The sequence below is a fragment of the Sturnus vulgaris genome, chromosome 1 (assembly GCF_052056855.1).
Source record: "Sturnus vulgaris isolate bStuVul1 chromosome 1, bStuVul1.hap1, whole genome shotgun sequence".
NCBI classification, from domain to species: Eukaryota; Metazoa; Chordata; class Aves; order Passeriformes; family Sturnidae; genus Sturnus; species Sturnus vulgaris.
Window position 1 is genome coordinate 60,375,728 of NC_142243.1, and position 23,280 is coordinate 60,399,007.

Genomic DNA, 23,280 nt, shown 5'->3' on the forward strand with positions numbered 1-23,280 from the left:
GGTGTTTATGCCCTTGTTGAGCAATATGGAGAAAGCTATTAAGCCTGCAGAGCCTGCCAATGATACAGGACTTCATAAGGGACCACCACTGCTGTCCCAGACACTGCTTATGCAGAGGCAGAAAACCAGCAGACTGATGAGTAGAGCTTTGCTGCTTTAATACAGTGTTTTGGAGGAAATTACAAACAGATCAAACACTTTTGTTTCTTGAAACACAAATATCCTGCAATTGTTCATCCTTCTTTACCAAGCAGTACTGATGCATTTGCTGCATTAGTGCAAGATGCTGAAAGACAGTTCTTCTTGATACTGTTGAATATTTGTGCACTGATTCAACAAGTGTCTCACACATCCAGGTTATTCGTTGTCAAAAATTGATTTAATTACTGCCTAGTAAAAGAAAGAGATGAGAAGATGGAATATCTGGGTGACCAGATGAAAGGATCATTCAGTAATGCATGTTCCTTGCTTTATTTCTCCTTTTCATCACATTATATTTCTCCCTAGTGTCGTTACTAGCTTGGACATTGTAGGCCTTTATATGCCCCATGCAGATACATAATGTGTCTGAGCGTGCCTGACAGCTCTAAAGTGAATGGTCCATAACTGCTAAGGCTATTTTAAGGCTTGTACAGACTGTGTACAGAGAGAGGATAACAGTTCTGGTCGACCTTGAAGGTTTCTTGTGCCTTCTTCATTCCTTGTACATACCTCTGAGAGGTGCAGCCTTGCCCCTCCTTCGAATGTTTAATTTATTTGTGCTTCATCATGCTATGGTGGAATAAATACAGGACATTTGGCAGACCTTCCTGTCACAGCTTTGTCCCTTACTGAGGGATTTCCTGAAGTTCCTTTTCTCCTGCATCTCCTGCAATGTGGTATCTTAGGTACTTCGTGTGTTTATTTGGGCCTTTGTCACTAAAGTTAAGATGAATATTCTCCTCATTTTGGTGCGAGGGTCATGAGTACACGATAACTCTTGCTATCAGTGATCAGTACCCTGTCACTTCCAATACCTTACCTGTCCTCACTCATGGCCCAAGTAAGATTCCTGTTCATGTCCTCAAAGGTAGCAACTTCGTTCTCAAACCTCAGTGAAAGGTAATTATCTTTTATGTCTCCATCCAATTCTGATTATATGCCAGCAAATGCTGTTGTTTCATCAAGTTGTATGACCATGTGAGTATTAGTGCCTCAAGAGCATATGTGATGAAATCTCAATACTTGATGGAAGGCATGAGAAAATGAACTTAAGGTTGGTTACTGGTGGGAATGGTGGGTTTGACTTTTTTAAGTGTGAGACTATAACACTGGCTTCAATGTGTCAGACCAGTTATCTGTCATCACCAGTGATGCAGAAGGCCAAAGAAAGAAGATAAATCAAGGCAAGCAATGGTGGTACTCCTGACACCCCCTTCTACTACAATCTTTCAGCCTCCAGTCATTTGCTGCTCTGGGGCTTCCTCAGCATGATTTCTACCTATTTAGTAAGCCTCAACAGACTACTTTGCCACAAATTTATTCAGTCTTTCAGTGTCTGTATATTTTTCACATTTATACTACCTGAAGCCAAGGAGCTTGTGCCACATGAAGCAACACCACTTCTTTATTTTATATTTACCCCTATCAAATTTGCTGCCAACTGCCTTCCTGCTTTGGAAGAATCAGGGAGCAGCCAAACCCCTGCGCCTCTCACACCGATATAGACCCTTCTCACATCACTCCTAGCACACCTCTTACAGACTGAAGAGTTCTAGGTCACTCTCTTATTCGTAACGTGGGAGCTGAGGAACTCCTTTAACCATGTTTGCTGGTGACACAGACAGTTAAGGTGTTCTATGGGATGATGGAAGCCTTTAATTACCTAACTTTGAACATCTGTTTACCAATAGTAACACTAATTTGGACCATTTATACTCATAAATTTTTTAATGACAGAAAGTCTTTGCTTATTTGTTTTACTATCATTGTCATCATCATTATTATTATCTCCTAGATTTGCTGGGTTTATAACTGCCATATTGCAGAAGACTTGCCCTGTCATACAAGCTTCTCTCACTATTTAACTGAACAACTAGCAGTAGGCAGTATTAGCCTTGTTAGCAAGACCAAGATGCTTGCCTAAAATATTTACAATTCATGGTAATTAAATCTCAGCTACAGTTTTACACTAATTAGTGTTTTATGTTGAAGTACACTAATTGTTTCTTCAGGTTATTTTACAGCACTAAAGACCTGTAGCCCATTGAACATGTGCATGTATATATATTTTTATAGTGACCTCAGAGACCTTGGCTAATTTATTAAATGCAAACCTAAAAGGCTCTACCATGTAATCCAGTTTAATAAGAGCATGTCATAGAATCATAAAATGGTTTTGGTTGAAAGAGACATTAAAATCATCTAGTTCCATCCCTCCTGCCATGGACAGGGACAGCTCTCACTAGACCAGGTTGCTCAAAGCCCCATCCAACCTGGCTTTGAGCACTTTTAGGCATGGAACATCCATGGCTTCTCTGGGCAACCTGTTCCAGTGCCTTACTATCAGATGCTTCCTAAAGTTTAGAGCTAAAGACAGCATTAATTGTAAATTGGTTTATCTGTTTGGCATTAAAACTTAATTCAAATGCATTTAGATCCTTCTGTATTGGCTCTTTACTAATGTTTGTATTTGGGGAGAGATTAACTTATTAGAATGTATGGACATTGGGTGCTGTTTATGTAGTTTTTAACTTTGATGTCTGTCTCAAAGCACTTTAAAAGGGCCTTCACCATCAAGTGGTGTGCACTCAACACTTCTTTGAAAGGCTGTGACTGTTCATCCTGAAAAGGCAAAGCTGTACTACAGAGAAACCAAAGACATCATTAGAATGAATCTCATAAAAGCAAAACTTATAGTAAAGCTCAGGAAAATCTTCAGAGCTTCCTTCCCTTCTGGTGTGCACCCATAGCTAGTAAATCTGCAGGGTGGTTTGGGTTTTTTTATTGATTATTTAAGTATTTTACTGCCCAGGGCAGCTTTTAAAAGAGAAATTTTCTAAGAGTATATTTCTCTTCTAACAGAATGAAGTACCTGAAACTAAGAAGGAAGAATCATTACTGGATTTGGACTTCGACCCTTTCAAGCCAGAAGCTGTATCAACAGGAGTTAGTCATTCACCCATGTCTCAGGTATCTCTTTGCCTTGACATAGGCAAAGCACATGAATGCAATATACTGGGTTTGGTAGAAAAGATTTGCCTCCTTTATTAATAAGAAGTGTCTGAAAAACTTTATCTTCCTTTGAAGCACAAGTCAGCTTTCTATCTTCCCCCTCAGTAACCCTGTACACGATGATGAACTGGAAGGAGAGGAAATTGTTAGGTGGTAACATGAGATGTCTGCTGATGAGAATGGTTGCTGGTACCTTGGCCTTGACTTTATCATGCTGTTATTTTCCATCTTTAGAATAACTCTTAGTGTAAAACATTATTATTCTCCAGTGCTTGTTTTTTTGACAACTTTTCTGACCTGACTTTGATTCTTCATGTCTGGAAAGATGTCTTAGGGGACATAGGTCTCATGGAGTCAGCATGCAGTTGCTTTACTGTGATGGAGTTTCTGTACCAAACAGTGGTATGATCTGAGTGGTTTTGCCATTAATCTACTTTAGACCTAACCTCAAGGAAAATTGGAGTATGGAATAGGGTGGTTTCTTGTAGAATGTTGTGTTATTGAAAGTCCACATTCAATAGTAATATTTGTAATGAGAGTTTTTTGCAGCAATATGGAAAAAAAGGAGAAAATGATAATATATCAAGTGGCTGATACTCATTGGTTTATCCTACAGGACATGCTATTTTAAAATCCAGAATTCACCTTTACTACCCAGAGGGCAGGTAGCAAATTAGGGACCATCTTGTGGCCAGCGTGTCTGTATCCCTGTCTTGTACACAAAGAAGCAATGTTAATACTCTGTTGGCAAGACTTATCATTAATCTGGCTTGTTCTGTGAGATATGAGAAGTCTAATCAGCTGTTCAGAAACGCAGCACTGGGAAAGGAGTGAGAAGACAAGAAGTTTTAAGGCTGAGGTGGTCCTGATTCTCTGCTGATCTCTTCCTCAGTTAATTAATTTCTTGTTCAGTGTGAAACCCTAATTATGTAATGAAATCTGTAATGATCTCTCACAGGATATGTGCTGTCAGAAAAATAATGCACTATCAGCACTCTGAATGTTAGCTGAATTTCCTCATTGAGATTTGCTACGAGAAGTGTTCCATTCTAGCAGAAGCTTTGTGCATTTTACTTGTTATGTTTTTTCTCCCTCTAAACAGAGGAAAGGGAAGGCAAATGACATTCCACAGCATTCAGCAGTGACAGAAAACACTAAGTGTGGCTTTGCTAACTACTCTTTCAGCTTGTTTTGTAATAATGCTGATTAGAGCAGTGGGATCATTAAACAGAAGATACTTAACTTTTACGACAGAACACGTTTGTTCTGACATCATATTATACAGATTGTAGAAAAGTTTATTACTTTAGTGAAAAACAGTTATTTTATATTCAGCTATACCATGAAATTCACAACATAATTTTGTGTAGAAAAGTACATTGTAGCTTTTCATTTAGGGCCATAGGAAGAATTCACTGAGCACTTTTATGCACTCCTTTCACCTTTCTGCAGAGCAAAGGCATATGAGAAAGGATGGTCAACATCTGCAGGAGCATGTGGATGAGTCAGAACACCGTGATTTTAGAAGTGAAGACAGCCCCACAGTCTGGGTCTTGGTCCCTCTGGAGTTGACAGGGTCCTTACTATGGCACTGTAGAGTGAAGGAAACCTGTGACTGCAGAGCCCTGTGCTTGCAGGGATATTAATAAGAGAGCCTTAAATTGTGTTTCCATATGTGTATGGTTTTTGCCTCAGTCATGAATATTTTCCATTCAACAAACAGCTGAAGTGGTGAGGACAGGAGTAGTCAACTGTGCATGATACCCTGGAAGGCCTGGCATGACTTGTCTGTTGTTAATTTAATTAATTATCTCCCTCCACTGCTCTGCCAGGGTGATCCAACCACAGTATGTGAGCCCTGGTCTGTCATCCCTCAATTTCTTTTCTTTTTCTATGGCTGCATTAGAAGGGACCTTTCAAAACTTGTCTGGTTCTCTTCTCTTTTGATATGAATGAGCAGAATTCTGTCTCATGTGATGGGCTATAAATATTTGGCATGAAGTCTGCTACTTTTCTTTCATTTGTCTGTTTAGCTCTTCTGTTGAGAGGTCACTAGCATTAATTAACAGACTGGACAAGAAAAAGAAAATACTGGTCAACTTTCTTATTTCCTTTCCCAAATAGTATGCCATTTTCCTTTCTAGTGTCAGTGCTGTGAGGAAGCCCACTTATTCTCAGTGGATAGCTGTGTCATTTTTAACTGGCTAGAAAACCCCAGCTTTGTTAACTCTTTGAAGCTGACACCTTGCAGAGGCTTGTATACCTATTGAAAGTCGCTCAGTCACCAGTTCAGAATCTGACCATTGCACACAGCAATGTGAGTTTTCTGGAGAGCAACAACTACTTTGAAGTGAGGAGTACCACAATGCATTGCATACTGCCCATCCTTTACAACCAAAAGTATTATGCAGATACAGACACACACACACACGTGCTAATATATAAAATATGTATGTACTATAAGTGTGCATTTAAATAAGTTCACTCTTCTTATTTAATATACATCATTATGTAGCATGTTTGACATACAGTACAGAAATGGTATTTTTCTGACAAGCTCTTTTTTCCACTACTTTTTCCAGACATTGCCATGGGATCTATGGACGGTAAGCCTGATAGTAGTATTCCTGTGCCTCTAATCTTGTAACAACTTAAATGCAGATTTACAATTCATTTACCAAAAGCTGAGATAAAGAATTCACAGACCATGAAAAGCTCTTTCAAGTACATGAAGCCACTGGGTATCTTTTGAAACTAACAACAAAAAAAAATAATCTCTGTTGATTAGCCTACAAAACCTAAATGATGTCAGAAATCTAGGCTAAAAGAGTCACAATCACTACATCTAAGTGTGTTACTTTTAATATGCCTGAACTACAGCTATTAGAAGGCAATAATGGATACAAGTCACTTACTTTAAATACCTGAAGGTGTCCATTAACCCAATGGACAACCGTTTTCTCAAAACTAGGAGTAAAGACAGGATTTAGTTTGTCTTTGTGGGCAATACGGTGGAGTTTCTCACAAAAGAAACTGCCACTGTAGGAAATTGCATGAATCCTTCCTTCTTCCTCCTGGTGCCAAATCAGATAAAATGATTTGCAGGAAGAAAACAACCCATTTTTGTGAGTTTTCTTTTGACTGTATGTAATGGAGTTAGCTGGGTTGACTTGACTTGGAGTCTGGTGTGTTCATGTTTGACCTTTTGTAACTTCAGCTAGAACAGAAATCTCTGAATGCTTGTCATGTATTCAGATTTACAGCACAGTTGTGTGAACACATTCCACGTGTGATATATAATAAATGCTTATCTCCTTATATTGAGTGAGGTTAAATAAAACTTGATAAAAACAGTCATGTGTGTAGGCTAGCCAAAATTTCAAGGCTGCAAATATCTAGACCACATGAAATTACCCAGAAATGTTGAGAATGTATTGCTCTAAATTTCGATTAAATAGCTTTATCAATGCCTTCTTTTTGCACAGTTTTATTTATAGCTTTATAATGTTATGTATATATTATAATTATTTTCATCTTTGCTCAATTTTTTTAAAAATGCCAGTGTACCTCATAGCTAAACGTTTGAAATAAAAATGTCATTGACTCACAGGGAAAAGCAAGATGTAATCAATACTCAATATACATGAAGAACTTCTTTTATAATGTAATTCAGAGGTTTAAAATTCACAGGCCTGGAATTAGTCTTGGGTGGAGTGGCAGGAAAGGACTCGCTGCTTCTTCCCCACCATGATTTGGTAACTTCAGCTGGTTAGAGAGCTGCTAATTAATGAACTGCTGGTGTATCAAAGTACATCATGTTCTTCTTTTCTGTGTTTTATGTGTATGACTTCGTTCTATACAGACAAGCAGCGAATTGGTGCAGCCGGTAAGCAAACCTCTCCCCAAAATCGTAACCACTCTAGAGACTTCTTTAATCACTGTGGTGTAATACATAGTTTTCTGGTTTTGTGTATCACTGCTGCTCTTTTGCATTACAATTTATTGCCTTCACATATTGCAAATCACATAGCTTTTCCTAAAATTGCTTAATGTAGTCACTTCATTCTTTAGATTAAAATTGCTCTTGTAAAATTTAAATTTTGTGTTTTCTCATCAAGTCCGCCTTTATCTTTTTCATCTTGTGTTTTTTCTTTGCTTTTCTGTCTGCTTAAAGCCTGATTCTTCAAAAAGTCTTTCCCTGTGTAACCTGATCATGGAGGAAACCCCAAACAGTGGGTCATCAGAAGATACTAACAGATCTCAAACTGATCTAGGTTCACTCAACTGGGGCCTAGATGTTAGCACACCCAGTATCAGCCAGGAGATTACTGCAGGCAGTTCTTTGCTTTTCCCCAGGGCAGAGCAAACCTCAAGCGAATCCACGGGTACTCTGCCTGCTAGTGTTTGGCCTGCAGTAGGTGAGCAGGAGGATGCTGCACCAGGGTCAGCTTCTGTAAGCGAAAACCAGAGGACTTCACTGGAGGACCAGTTGGATGCCAAAAATGTCGTGTGGGAAGATGTGACCAATCAGCCTTTAGAGAACGTAACCAGTTTTGAGACACCCATCCTGGGAACTGATAGCTTGTTGGATGAACCCCTCCCATGTGATGTGCAAAAGGCAGAGGAAGAGCGTGAGGAGGACGAGTGGGCAGGTGTCAAGCCAAGTGAAAAGGTAGACACTGGAGCTAACTACAAGAAGGTAGAAGGTACCGAGGAACTGGAAGAGCAAGGCTGTGAAACCAAAGTAAACAGTGAGGCAGAATTTCATAAGGGTTTAGCAAAATCAGATCTTGACATTTTAGACAGCACAGAGGTAGAAAATTTACATGACTCTGAAGATAATTATGGGGATACTGGGAGAGCTAGTGGTGCTCACCTAGAAAACTCTACAGAAGAATTCAAACAGGTCAGTGTCATTGAGGAGACAGATAGAGAAATACCACCATTGAGCACAGGGCTACAAAGTGGGGACAAAACAGTGATGTACAATTGTAAGACTATAGAAAGCGCTGGTGCTGAACCTGAGAAAGTCCTTGGTATCTGGGATGAGAACCATGAAAATACATTTGAGGAGGCCTTAGACCAAATTGACAGTGGTACTGGACAGAGTATATCCATGGAGTGTGTAAGCATGAAGGCACATGTTGACCTAGAGATAACTGACCACACAGGAAAGTACCCTTCGGATCCTGGGAGCAATCTGTGTGATGCTGAATTATTCAGTGCAGAAGAGTCTGGTAAAGGAACTGAAGATAATAGCATCAGCCACCTCCCAAATGGTAGTACTGGTACTAAAGGTCAAGCTGGTGCTGAAGAACAGTGGGCATTGCTGCCCGAGGCAGCTGTTGCTGCTAGCACAAGCTGTGATAATCTTTGCCTAGATAATGCAGATGAGCAAGTGACAGATAGGACAACAACAGCAGTCACTGAAGTGACTTGCACTGGTGTTCCTGAAGCCTTGGAAACGGAGCCCTGGCTGGCAAACTGGGATCCAACAGTTACTAGTGATTCCTGGGGTTTTTCTAGTGTGTCAGATAGCCAAGCCAATGGACTGGATAATTGGCCCTTTTTCCCCAAGCAGCAAAACTCAGACGAAGGTAACATGGAAAATGTTTGGTTAGGCATTAGTAATAAATGGTCTACAGAAGACCTAGGAGCTGCTGATAACAGCTGGGGGGAAGTAGGTGCAAGCACAAGCCATGTAATTCAGGAGACACCAGTAAAACAAGGTTTGCCTGGGGAGCAAGCAGGCATTAGCAATGCTGGACCGAGCAAGGAGATAGCTAGACCCTTGTCTCTGTTTCAAATGGGAAATTCCAGAAATGCTAGCACCGAGAGTTCAACTAGTCCTAAAGACAATGAGACCAACAACTCAGATTTATCTGAAGATGAAATTGCTAACCGGAGATATGGATTGTTGTACCAGGAAATTGAGGCTGATAAAGAAGAGGTACCTACCCCAGTGTGTAGCCTAGTCTAGACAAAGAGTTCCTTAGGCCATGCATAAGCTTGTTGTTTAAAAACATTCCATTTGTGTGTTTCCTACTGCCCTTCCTAAGTCCATGCTGTTCTTTTTTTAAAAAATTGCCATGCAACTCTTCATGATGTGGTGCCCTTCAGCCCTCCAAGCAGGCTGACAAAAATGTGTTCCAAAATGGTGAATGAAGCCTTGAACCGTGAAGACACATTGTGTCTGGCAGCTTTTGTGTTTTATCTGTAGATCTTTAAATGCACCTGGTCTTTTTTTAATTTTTTTTTTTTTTATATTTATGGTACTCTTCTTTTTGTCATTTTCTTTGAGCCTGTGATGTCTGTTATCAAATAGCACTGTAGTAACATTTCTTGCTGCCTTACCCTTCATTTTTTGATTTTTTTCTCTCTCTTTTCTTTTTTCTTTTTTTCCTTATTTTTATGTCTGGCCTACATTTTTATTTTGCAAATAAAAATGTTTTGACTCATGTTTGGATTTAGTAAACAAATGGTAATTTCTTCTGATCTTCACTTCTACTTAGGCATCCACCATAGCATTTAATGGATTTGCACAGGTAAGAAATAAACAGGTTTTGAGATCATTTTTTTTCTGTGCTATTAGGAAGGCATTAGAACCAGCTGTACAAACTCAGGAAATCTGTTCTACAGACAAGCTGCATAGCAGCATCATACTGTCTCAAATCCAGACCTTGTCTGTTGTCAGAAATTCTTAGGTGTTGCTAGAAAGATTCTAATACCCTTAGGACTCTTGGCCTGACTGAGTCTGATAGCAAAAAATCTGACTACCTTAGTGGGACAGCTATTTCATCCTAAAATGGCTGGTCTAGCTGTTTTATTGTGTTCCTTTTGGTGGATTACTTTTCTCACAATCCCAAAATCCTGTAAAGCACATTTTCAGTTTCACCTATTTTCAGCAACTCTGTGTTTTAATACGAGTTTTATCTTTTTCTTCATCTTCATTTTCAGTTAAGATATATTTTACTCTCAAAGTTTAACCTTAATTATTTATCTGCTGTGGTGCTGATGGTGAGTCTGTGGTATGCATCACAGCACATCAAGACAGCATGTTTATGCTTTCAGATTCCAGAGCTGTGTCAAGATCCCAAATTTCAGGTGGATAACCTGGGGCCTCATTATTTTCCAGCATTCTCTTAGAGACTGGCTCAACCACAGCACTAAATTTTAAAAGTACCAAAAATAGTTTAGCTTATACAAGGATGGAAATGAGTCTTCCAGTGATTAACCATTCTGCTCCAGGACGTTTAGTGTAGTAAAGGATCCAGATGGAAGGGACAAAGCACAAGGCTCTAATAATTAAGGCAAAATGTGAATCTGGAAAAAATATGTATTTTCTGTCTCTTCTGTGGTAGGAAAATAATTTGGCCCAGCAATATTTTGCAAATTAATTGGTTCTGAATGAGTGAGATGTTGGGAAACACCTCCATTTTTCTACTTTCTTAGTGCAGGTAAAATTTTGTGTTTGTAATTACTGTCGTTATTATTCAAATAAGCCCATGATCAAGAAGAAAGTAGCTTAGAGTGTACTCTCCAGGCACAGCCATGTGTAATCTGCAAAAAGGATTCAGAGTTCCACAACTTAGAATTGCACTGCACCTTGAACAAAGTCCTTGTGAATCACATATATTTAATGAAGTGTGTGTATTCACTACCTTTAGTGAGGTGAAAAATCTTGGTTAGAAACATTGAATTTAAAATTGAAAAAAATAATGATTTTAATATTAATAGTGCTCAGATAATCTAAATAATTATAAAAATAATTTTTAGTTAAGTTGTATTTGCCATTTTATTCTATATAAATGTATTTAGTGACTTTACCTGAATAAACCATGAAAAAATCAGGTCCTTGATAGACATCTGCAAATATCCTGTCTCAAGTATTTTTACATTGTTGTTTTTCATTTCTCTGTCTAGGATATCTCTGCATTTACAGTGCAATCAAATGAGAATGTGGAAGAACCTTTGGTAAGTGGTGGCTTTTGGTTCCTTTTAAAATGTCTTATCACAAAGGGTACAATTTTTCCTTTGTGCAAAGATATTTTCACTTTTTTGTTGTTGTTTTCTGTGCTTTAAATCACACCACCTTATGCAATTCTTCCATTTGGAAGAGCTGCTGGGTGATATCATTGTAGTTGTAAATCCATACTCACTGAAACAATCTTTCACAAGGATAGCACAGAGCAAAAGAAAAGAAAAAGAAAAGAAAACCAGAATATTGTAAGGTATTTTATAAATATATAAAATTTATTTTATTTTATAAAGGTGTAGTCAAGTAGTTCATTTATTTTCTGTAAGAAATTACTAGAATGAGTACTATGGTCCAGTGTACTGCAAGGACCTGATAGTACATGATGGCTCTTACATATCTCCAAAACTGCTGTGATTTTATCTACTCACCACCATAATAATAGTAGGCACAGGCTACTTCTAAGGAGGGCACAATCTTCCTGGAAGTGATCATACCTGGGCAGTTTCTTAGCTCCTCTTACAGTCTTTGCTTAGTCTGGAGCAAGGATGAGAGTAACAGCATTGCTGAGTGAGTGCTATAGTTACTTAATAGCAGCAGGGTGATGTTTAATGTTCTTTAATGTGGTGTTTGTGCTCTTGATGGTTACTGAATACTGTGAGAGTATTTTTACTTGTAGCTACAATGTGGTCTGAAACTTCTCTGAAGTGTGCTTTTCAACAAGTGACTTGAAACACATCAGTGCAGTCTGCTTTATGTTACTTGTGATTTTAAGTCTGAAAGAATCTTCCAGCATTAAACATCAGGAAACTCATTACTCATCTTACCTGGGACAAATCTACTTTGTGTTTCTCATTTCACTCCTGTTTATTCTTATGAAATTCTCTAGAGCTGTCATTAATACACTGCACAGAGAAATTTTTGCACAGTATGGTATAATATACAATGAGTGAATGCTCCTTAATCCTGTGCCAAATCCTGAAGGTCTTACATAAGCAGATTTCTCTGTAACTCATTAAAAATCAGCCTACTGAAGGAATATATGCAAAGAATTGAGAGGATATGCAGGGGATTTCCTGAAAAATATCAGGAGGAGAAGGTCTTAGCATCTTAAAGAATTTCATAGAAGCTCTGCATCACAGGAGATATCCCATTCTAGCCAGCAACCTGTTATCAACTGCAAAGCAATTGCTCTTGAGCTTCATATTATGCCGAGCGATTTGTTCATGGCAAATTAATCTATTGAGGTTATTCTATCTGGTTGAGTCAGCCATCTTTATAAATGCAATATGCTGAGCACAGCCCGGAGCTTTTCCCTTGTTATGTGCATGTATTTGCAGAGTAATGTATCTATTGGAGATCACACTTCTGCTGTGAGCTATTTTGCCACAAGACTGAGCATGTTGCAGGGCTGATGACATTTCATAGACCGTCTTGTTGGAAAACAAGCTGAGGCCAGAATTTAAAAGAGTGGAAATCCCAATAATAGGTTGATAAATGGGTGCCTTGTAGGTGATTAAGAAACCAGGGATGATTGCTAGAATTCAGTCAGTCATTGTTTGTGCATATAAAAACTGTTGAGTCTCACTCTCTGTTCATTGCTTCTTACCGTCAGTGGAGGAGGCAGTGTATTGTCTGAGAACAGACAGAACCAGGGAGGAGGAGGAGGTAATTTTTAAAACTCGTGTTTGAAAACCAGGGTTGCTACACATGGGCGCCAGTTTCAGTTTCAATTCTTGGCCTTGCCAGCAGTTTCTGGAGCATTTTTGAGCAAACTGAGTGCTTTTACCCCACTTCCATTACCTCTCACTGTGAGTCAGGAAGCTATGCTTCCTCTCCTTGTGAGGGAGGCTTGTAGGACTGGCTCATTTTACATAGAGAACATTGATGATGAAAATGCCCTTTACATGCTGTCTTTTATTGGGGACAAAGCCTGGGAAGACTGAGCCTGAAGCAACACTGCCAGGCACAATTCCCTTTCTCCCTCTTCTTCCCTAACATCATATGCTCCTCAACAATTTTTCCACTATCTACTTAAAAATCAATAACAAAGGCCGAGGCTGAAGAAACTCCACCTGGGGAACCTAAGGTTGAGGAAACTGCTGCTGCTGCTGCTACTGCTGCTGTTGTGGAAAAGGAGGCTGTCCCTGCTGAGCCAGCAGAGCAGGCTGTGGTGAGTGATCTGTCCTCCATGCCACCTCCCAGGCCTCATCAGAGCCACCTTTTGTTATGGTGAATGTGCTTGCTGCATTTCAGCCATCCTTTCCACTGTCATCCTCCATGGCTAGTTTCTCCAGTGCCCGGCTGTATCACAGCATGCCTCTCTAGCATGTCCTCCTTCCAGCCCTAAAATGTCATTCCTCTTAGGTTTGGCATCTAAGACTGAAGTTTGGCTGAGTGGTTGTGGTTTCACAAGTTGTTTGATCCCCAGATGGACTTCAGAAGAGGAAAGAATTGATGCCATTTTTAAATGATATTATTAGCAATTTTCTCATTTCATTTCAAGCACTAAGGCAATGTACATCTTTTATGATCCTTACTGGAGCATGAAAATTCCAGAAAGAAGTTATTGTAGTAGGTCTACAAGGCTCACAGTTTTAGAAGCCAGTTGTGAGCCAAAGAGAGGACACTAAACACCAGTTGGTAGACTTTTTTCATGCCAGCGTTCAGGAAATTAAGAAGAAATTAAAGCTCTGCATGAAGAACAAAGCAGGGCATTCAATATCACTGCAAAATAAGAGGTGGTCTGAGACAGTAGGCATGGGGTTTTCCTGCTGATTAGCATCCCTTTTTATACAGGTACCACAGTGCATATTTTTTTTAATCCAATTAAAGTTCCTCTCCTACACACTGTTGTCAGAAGGTCATGGTGATGGATGATACCCACAGGCTAAGAAACCCTAGAGGAAAAAGGCACCTGTTTTTATAGTCTGACATCTTTCATGCTTTCCTCAAGACAATAATATGTTCAAAGGCTCTAATGACTTGCTGGTAGCATATGAAGATTACTACTGAAAAACTGGATGGAAAAAAGGGGTTGTTTCGTGGGTCAGTTTCTCTGCCAGGGAAGCTGGTGGAAGATATACAACTGTGCTCTTTGTCTCCTGAGCATAGTTTGGTGTGATAAGTGTTCTGTGTTCTTAGAAGAGAAGAAGCTTAGAAGCTTGCTGAGCTCACTTGGACTTGGGGGACACCCTGTGTGTCTTCCACTGCTAAGCAGGGATGATGATTCCCAAATGACCAAAACATTAGGTGGTTTTCAGTAAGCACTTGATACACTGCTGTATGGATATCAATATTGAGGTAATGTAGATGCAAATGAACTGAAGAAAGTGGAAATATCTGTAGATGGCACCTATAAATGTGGCAGCAAACAGCATGGATAGATGTCTAATTGTCACATATCAAGTTACTGAGCTCTTCCTAACAGAGGAAGAATAATTTATTGTGTGAGGAAAGGTGGGCAATGCTAGATGGGCTGTTCTGCAGGACTTTGGGGGAAAGGGCAGATAATACCCATCTCTGTCCAACTTTACCTGTTCTCTGGAGACACCTAGCAGCACACCTGTGTGTGTTCATAGTGTGTTCCCTAGACCATGTTCAGGCTTAGTTCTGATTACACTTCCATGAACTTTGAGTATTTGTTTCATATTTTAATTCACTTTTGCTTGGTTCCATGGTACTCACATGAGGAAATTATTTCAGGATCATCCCCCACTACTAACATAACCCGAAGAAGAAAACTTCATGGTCTGTGTAGACCATGATCTCCCCTTCTGTATATTTTCAGTTCATATTGTCAACTCTATAGGAAGGCAAAAAATGAAATTACCCATCTGAGGCACATTGTTTTGTCAAAATGTTGAGAAAAATGGCTTATGTAAATGTGATGGTTTGGAATAAAGAATGTGGGAGGGAAGGTGGAGAGAGAAGGAATGGGAAATCGGTCATTGATCTGGAGCTCTTCTCTTCCCATGAGCACATGGCAGGGAATAATGTGGAAGAACGGATATTAATTAAGCCAGAAAGGTGAGTTTCTTCTGAAAAAAAAAATGTGAAAGAAGTTCCCCATTTTTCCAAAAGGAAACATTTTTGTCCTGCACTAAAACAAAGCAATGCTCTGAACCCTGTTGTACATCTTAAGCACTAATTAAACAGTCTCTGCAGTACCATGTGTTTGCTTGCTGCCTGGCATGACCTTTTCAATTGATTCATTTTGCTGCTGACGATTCTGGGTCCATGGTCTGTTGTCAGCTGCTCTGGCTGAGTCACAGCAGTGCAGAGCTATTGGGAGAGAGGCAGAGAGAAACAATGCAAGAGACAGACAATTTAAGAGCAATCCAAGAGGAAGAGTACAGGCATTAAATAGAAGTTAAACAGTTTTAATTAGGTTTGTTCTTGGTGTTTTGTTGCTAATTCAAAAGTATGTTGTCCTTACTAATTTGGGAAAAAAAAAACCAAACAAGTGTTGATTTAAAAAATGCCTGAAATGGAGTGACTGCATTTGGTTCTGAAAGGTTTTTATTTCAGGGAGGGTTTTCCAAGACTTGCAAAAGAAGAGTTTTGAAGATTAGGATTAATGACAAATATGTTCAAAGCTAAGGAAAAGTACACTGATTTGCAAAAGATGAAAACATATCATTACCCAGCAGCAGTTCTACATTCATTTGCTTTATGAGTGACAGTTTCCTTTAAAAGTAGAATTGTAAAATATTAATAGATACTGCTTAATTTGGAATCTTTTTTGAGTTTAGTTGCTTCCAGTTTTGAGTGACAGCCAATCCTCAGTTCACTTTTTTTTTTTGTAAGTTTCCTGTCACATCCCATTAATCCAGAAAATTTATGGCATGGATTCCTCATTATAGGACTTTTACAGTACGTTTTCTGGTAGGATGTTCATTTAAATTATGGAGAGAATGATCCAGGGCATAGGGTACTACTTGCCTGTCAGGGTATTTTGGATTCAGTTACTTCCTGTTTCATAGTCTGCCTGACCAAGATTGCCAAAATGTCATTAGAAGAGCTTGTCAGAATCGCTGCCAAAGATTTCATTACATATTTTTGTCTTGGTCCTTCAGATCTCCAGTGCCATAGAACAAATAAAGTTTTTATTTTAGTAGCTCTCAACAGTTGGTCCTTTTTGGAGAGGGGATAAAGTATCTGGTAATTAAAAGGACAGGATGACCATGTGTGCCAACAGAAGAAAAGTTAACCATGGTAATTAGTTTATGCATGGAATTCTCCACACAGAAAGAGTTGGTTTTTTGTATTTATAGCATCCCCAAAGGCAGCTGTAAATCCAAAGGATAGTCTGAAGGATATAATACATTGACCACTGGCTTCTTCCCCTCTTACCACATCAATTTTTCACATTCAAGCAAAGATGACATACAGACATCATAATAAAGTGAATGCTTATGAAATGTTGCTATTTTCCTTTCTTCTTTTCCTGCATGCGAGACATAGCACTTTGAGATCAGCTTTTCTACTTCCACTGCATTTACTGGTTTGGACAGAGCTTCTCAGTGCTTTGGGTCTGATGCCTGCCTGAACTCTGATGTTCTCCCATTAAAGCTGTCAGTGCCAAGATGGTGGAACATGTAGTTTGGGGGAGCAGTACAATGATTAGATATAGAAGAGCAGTCACTTGTGTCCAGGTTCTGAGTGTGAAGCTAAGTGCAGGTGAAAAAGGGGAGCATCAGGCCATTTAAAATATATGGCTCTCTTTTACAGGGGAGAACTGATGTAGAATTGTGTCTTTCTGTTGAAGTCTCCAGAGGCAGATTTTTCTTTCTGGAGCCAGGGTGTTAGTTTGCTAATGTTATTCCAGTCATCCTTTTTACTAGGGCTTCATGCTCTAAAAATGATAGTTTATCATGCCTCTCTTCTCGAACTCCATTATCCACAAAATCCCAACTCCCAGGTAATCCAAAAGGCAAAATGCTACTAAATTGATTAGTACACAATAGTCAAATTAGCTTCAGGAAAGCTCAAGCTTTGAGAAAAAAGAGAAGCTTTCCTTACTTTCACCTTTCCAACCAAAATTGTGGTTTTAGTTAACAAGAAACCAGTTCTTATTTTAAAATATGCGTATGTATTTATTAAATCATTCTGCAAAGATACCCAAAACTGGGCTGATGGGATTCTTACCAGAGAGTATTTCCAGGGAATTATTAAGGAAGTGGAAAAGGCTGACACGTTCCTGACTTTGAAGTGCAAGATTATACTAATTTCTGAAGGCAAATTATAAATACAGCTGCTGGCAGAAATTCAGCACTTTTAAATAGTACAAGTAGGGAAGTCATCTGTGTACTGACTTGCAGTTGGACATAAAGCTTTTATGGGCAACAGTATATCTCTGCTCTACAAAAAAGAATTAAAAATATATTTCTCTGAGTGGCTCTGTGCATGCATACATTACTAGAGTGTGAAATATTTCTATTTTGCTGTTGATATTTGGGATTTTTCTATTTAAGACCCTCTACAGCCTCCTCAAACTTACTGTAAAATTGAAGACCACATAGCAGAGGCCTGGCAACTTAAAAAAAAAAAATTTACAAAGTTATATAACACTGCAATTTTAAAAGGGATAAGGCTGTAAGAGGTTTTTGTGGCAACACTACTGTCAGCAGCTGCCTTGTCCTGGCATTGGGCATTTTTGGGGTTTATGACTGACTGCAAGCAATACTAGCTTAGGGTGAAGAAAAAAAAGAAAAGAGACTGATATGAAATTTGCATGAAACTCAGCATTCTTTTATTTAAAAACAAACATGCAACAATTTCAGCTGAAACTTTAAGGAATTTTGGCGTGGCAGTTGTGTGTGTGAAGGCAGGTAGCTGGAACCTGAGTATGTGTGGTTTCCTGGCTTCTGGCTGCCAGAGCAGACACTCTAATATACCTTGCCCCCTAGTATGCTTGCATAACTTCTCTTCACCCTTACAGCTCTGTAGAAAAATCTGACTTAGATGTGTCAAAATTTATTAGCAAAATTGATTTCCACAACGGGGTCTTGACTTGGTTTTGCTTAGTGGAGTGCCTTTAGAAATAGCCATGTCTGCAAAGAGTCAAACCTGAACCGCTAAAAACGCACTTCCAACTATTCCAAACCAAACCTGAACTTTAATGATATTGACTGTTGACCTTTTGTAGAGAAAGACCTGGTGCTGGTAACAAGTAACAAGGACTATTTGGGAGGAGCTTGTTACTGGTCAATGCATTCTATCCTTTGAACAGCTAAATGGGTGTCAGATTTGGAAAACCACTGATGTCTGATTTTTTTAATGTCAGGGACCTGCTGCATGTACCACTGGATATGGAGCTAAAGGTGATTCTGAAAAAAAAATAAAACAAAACAAAAAAACCCACGAACTTTGTGACCGACATCTTTTGAACAGCCCCTTTAAGTGAGCTGCAGTCCAACATGAGTGGAAGAAGTATTTTATGAAGTTTACACTGAGGCCCTGGTGAATTACAGGAGCAGCAGCAGGTGATAATGGAAACAGTTTGAGTCACAGGTGGGAGAAATTTGAGCTTGGTGGAAACTGCAAGGTTACTTACTAAAAAATTCTTCAAAGCTGGTGTTATTATGAGAATACTGGTAGTAAAAGTAAGTAAAATTGTCCTTAACAGTTCCAGTGTGATGATGATGACATATGTAAAGGGTTTGTTTTAGCATATAAATACTTCTATTTCAGATTATATGTGGCAGTATCTTTCTGCTTGATAGTTTACAGAAGCTCATTTAACCATTCATTTCATTGCATCCCATACATGGCATGCTTCCATTAGCTTGATTAATACCAATTTCTCTTTAGCCATTGCCACAGCATGAGTAAGGTGATGACCATATTTCCTTTTTACACAGGAGAGTGTCGAGGCAGGAGATAAGGAGACAACTGGAGTTGCTGAAAAGGAAAGCGAGGTACATATGAATAGACATGAGTATGGTTGTACTTCAATATTTTCAACCATTGCAAAAACTTTGTCATTTGCATGTCACCAATAGGCAGGCCATTACAATGCAACTGTGACCTAGCTGTGGAATCTAAGTCTAACACTCGCAGATATATCTGCACCCATGGCATATATTCTAATAGATCACCTCTCATTCAATGCAGGATTTATCTTAGAAACTGCCTATTTCAGTAGTATAGAGTGACAAATATTTTGGGCCAGCAAACAAAGCAGCTCCATGGCTAAAGGAGGTGTAATGCTGTTTCTATTGACATTTGGAAATGCACTGCATAGATTCCCAGTAGCTTTTACAACTTCTGTATATTTGTTTGCCTAGCCTTTCTGAAAAATTTTTAATAAGAAAAACCTATGATTAATCATTTCCTTTTCCCAGCACAATATGCCCTGAGCTAAAACAGATACTTGGAAATAATCTTGTTAGGAGTTGGTTTGCTAGAGCACAGTCTGACATCATTAGATACAGTTAAAATCAAATTACAAAGCAAATGGAAAACTCAGTGACACACTTTAGGCTGTGCATATGTGGACTTGAGTGGTTGCATATTGCTTATATTTCTTCAGGAATGATAAATACTTATTTTGTATACTTCGTATAATCCTTGTGTATTAAAGTGAAACTACAATGTGTTCAAACGTGCACGGAGGGCAGCACAAGAGGAATGGCTGCATATTAAACCCAGGGATAGAAGTAGGGACTGGGAAATAACTCCTAGTTATTAATCACTCAGAACTTGTATCTCAAGGTGCTAGCAATCTGCTTTTTTGTTGTGACTCATTTTGGTGCCATGATATATACAAAAAGGTAATGAACTGGTTTCAGTACATGCTAATAAGTTCAGCTGTCCAGGCTTAGGTTCATTACCATGCTGTAAAACAGCATTAGGTCTGCTAGAGCCAAGGATATATCTGTGGCTGTAGGGCATACCAGTGTCACTTGGAAGTGAATTTGGGACTCACTGGTGCTATATTCCTCACCAGCACTGCCACATCCACATGGAAGCCAGTGGAATTGCATAGGAAGAAAGTGCAGAGTGGGAGTGGTAGATCAAGCCCAGCTTGGTGTGGACACAGTGCAAGAGAGTGTTGTGTTGTTCCTCTAGCATTGCCTTGTCACTCCCAACAAGTCTGGTTCAAGAAGAAATATGCAAGAAATGCCTCATGGTTGTGCTAGCACCAAGGCTAAGTCTTTGAAATCTTCCACCTTTATTCTAATACTACTTGTTCACTATCTTGTCTGAGACTGAATTTGCCCGTGTTCTATTTAAAACAGCTGTTTAAAACAGTATTGCTATGCAGAAGAGCTGCCATAAGAGATTAAGTTACTTACTAAAACAATAGTTGACTGTTAATGGAGCGTAGTCCCTTTGATGCTCTGTAAGTTGCATAACAAATTCTTGAGAGTTTTCCAAGACTTTGCATCTGATGCATTCCCTAAAACTTGATGATTGGTCTCTCTTGGCATTAGCTAGCTTAGCTGTGGTTATAACCAACTGTCATAAAAATTACCCATTCCTGTTCTAAATCAGCCATGGCACAAGAACTTCAGCTCTGGAAGACAAGTGTATCTGAGGGAGCTCCTCTGGCAGACCCCAGCAGCAGGCTTGGTACCTCTGCTCCCCTTCCTGGGCTCATGATCACTACTGCTGAATCTGTGGCATTGTGTTGAGCTGGCAGCAATGTTAATGAGAGTGCAGCTGTGTGGATCAGCTGCATCCTGGCTGAGAAGAATTCACATCTGTGCAGTTAAAACAGCCGAGTGGTTCTATCACACCCCTCTATATACTGGATGGTCCTTTCTTTCTCCCCTGTGTGCTTGGTGTAATGGGACAGCTGTCCAAATTTCAATAATACTGCTAGAGACAGCTAATTTGGAATGCTATTAGACTGCCTAATGTCATTAATTACCTATATAAAAGATATTTGTAGGATTGGTTTTCAGTATGAAGTAAGGTAATACAAGGAGCTGTATCTGCAAGGATGTCATGCTTGGGGTTAGGGTTGGGGTTAGGGTTAGGGTACATACACAACATAGCTGGGTATGAATTCAACCTCCTGCCTTTTTTTTTTTCTCTTCTGTACTAGTCAGATATTTGAGGCTGATAGTGAGATTTATTCTGTGCTTCTTCACATGCCTTTTTATAAGAGCTTTTTTTAATCATCTACCTTTTATTGATTTTTTTACTCTTAAGACACAAGAAAAAATGAGTGTGATTGCAAGCTATGGTGTACATTTAGTGACTCATGACTGCATGCTGTGAGAGTGTCACCCTTACACTGTGGGGCATTTATGAGCTGGTTCATGTAAATTAGTATTCTCCTCCCTATTAAAATAAAATGGTCTATATAAATCCAATAAGTAGAAGTTGTTGATCTTAATCAGAATAGACAGCAAGACCAATTTCTGCAGCATGTTCTTAGAAATTAATGGTGTAAAATCAATCTGATGTGCACTCCATTCCCACTCTTTTCTACTAGTCTCTTCCAGGAGGCTTAACATTCATCATTTATTTGTATATCTTCTTGGATCAAGACTGCTAAAATTGGTAATACTATGAGTGGCAGATTTGCATGCCTTATAGGAAAAAATGCCAACATCTGAACTTATCTGTTGATGTTATTTCCTCTTACAGTAGAGCATCCTTCAGCAGCAGTTTCAATTTAAGTTAAAGTTCCCCAGTGATTTCTATAAATCCATATAATATTTTCTGTCTTCATGGATTCCAGGAGGATTTCTTTATCACTTCAATTAATAGCAGCAAATAGGAGTAGTGGTGAATATTTAATGTTGCTAAAAAACAATGCCTGAAGAGTGCCCTTGAACAGTTGCTGAGTTCAGGTAGTGGAGTTAGCCTCATCCATGGGGAAAAGATCAAACTGAAGAAACAAAGAGCATCAGACTGTTCAATGGAGATAGATTTCTACTAACTGTGGCTTGATATTGGTACCTGGAAAAGAGTTTTCCTTCAGTGTTTTTTCTTTATCTTTGAGCCAACTGTAAGGTAAAAATTCCGTCTTGAAGTTAATTAGATTAAAACAATGAGTTTTGTCATTTACCTTCAACAGTCCAAACCTTAAGATGAACCCACTGTAAGTATATACCCAATATGCTATCATAAGCAGTATATAGCAATGCAAGTGTTAGGGGATGCATAAATTACAAGTGTCTTGGTTTAACACAGTTTAAAAGGAGAACACTCTGGAATGAGTTGCCTCCCTTCATAGGTTCAACCAATCCCTTTCCACCACTAAGGAATGAATACGAGTAGATATAGGTGAAAAAACAACAGTTTACTAACATTTATAAAAATAAATATAAAATAACAGTTTACTAAATGAAACAGCAACAGGCAAAAGCTAACAATAAATAACTGCTAGATACAAAATAGCTAAATCTAATGAACACATGAGAACAAAGAAGAGATCCAAACAGCCAGCAAACTCCCTTTCCTGAGATAGCGCCCAACAGGGGTGACTTTGTGGGAAAGACAAAGGGACAGGATGGCATCCAATCCCTTCCAGGAAGGGAGGAGCTCATGGAGCAGTTCCAGTGGCAGCCCAAGCCCCGACAGCCCCTCTGGGGTCGGTGGCCTCCACGCTGCAGGGCACAGCAGGGCAGGCAGGGCCAGGCAGAGCAGCTGGGCAGGGGCCATCGTGGCCAGGGCTGCTCCGCTACGCTCAGCACGACGCCTCGACTGCAGATGGGCACCTACAGAATTCATCCCAAGGCAGCTCAAAGCCTCCCACTTCAGTCTCCCCGGGACAAGGAAGAAGAAGACAAAAATACGAAAAGAGAACTCAAAAAGGGAGAAGCCTCTGCTTAAGCAAAGACCGAGCAGCCAGCAAAGCAAAAACCACGCAGCAAAATGGGATAAACTGCCTGCTAGAGCAGGCTTTGTGAATGCCCACCATAGCATTCCTACCCCAGTTTTCCAGTTTTTCCAGCTGCAGGGTCTTAAAGAGTCAGTAACAATTTGGGGAGCAGATAGATAGGGAATACAATAACCTTTTGAGTTAAGCACACCAACAAGTAACAGTTTCTGCTGGCTGAAGGATCAAACATTGATCTAGTAGCAGGCAGGTACTTTTCTATGCACCTTTCAAGAGCTGGAATAAATCA

At 39.4% G+C, this 23,280-nt stretch overlaps 1 protein-coding gene across 2 annotated transcripts in view; it reads left to right on the forward strand.

The window, feature by feature from the left end:
- Positions 1–23,280, forward strand: part of AMPH (amphiphysin) — a 126,150-nt gene that overhangs the window by 94,516 nt on the left and 8,354 nt on the right. The window contains exons 12-19 of one of the 2 annotated variants that reach the window (XM_088167845.1): positions 3,064–3,171; positions 5,796–5,819; positions 7,076–7,099; positions 7,388–9,163; positions 9,726–9,758; positions 11,137–11,187; positions 13,242–13,361; positions 19,054–19,110. In XM_088167845.1, coding sequence (XP_088023971.1) covers positions 3,064–3,171; positions 5,796–5,819; positions 7,076–7,099; positions 7,388–9,163; positions 9,726–9,758; positions 11,137–11,187; positions 13,242–13,361; positions 19,054–19,110 — 2,193 coding nt within the window. The remainder of the gene's footprint in view (positions 1–3,063; positions 3,172–5,795; positions 5,820–7,075; positions 7,100–7,387; positions 9,164–9,725; positions 9,759–11,136; positions 11,188–13,241; positions 13,362–19,053; positions 19,111–23,280) is intronic. The other variant, XM_014892605.2, reaches the window with a different exon arrangement.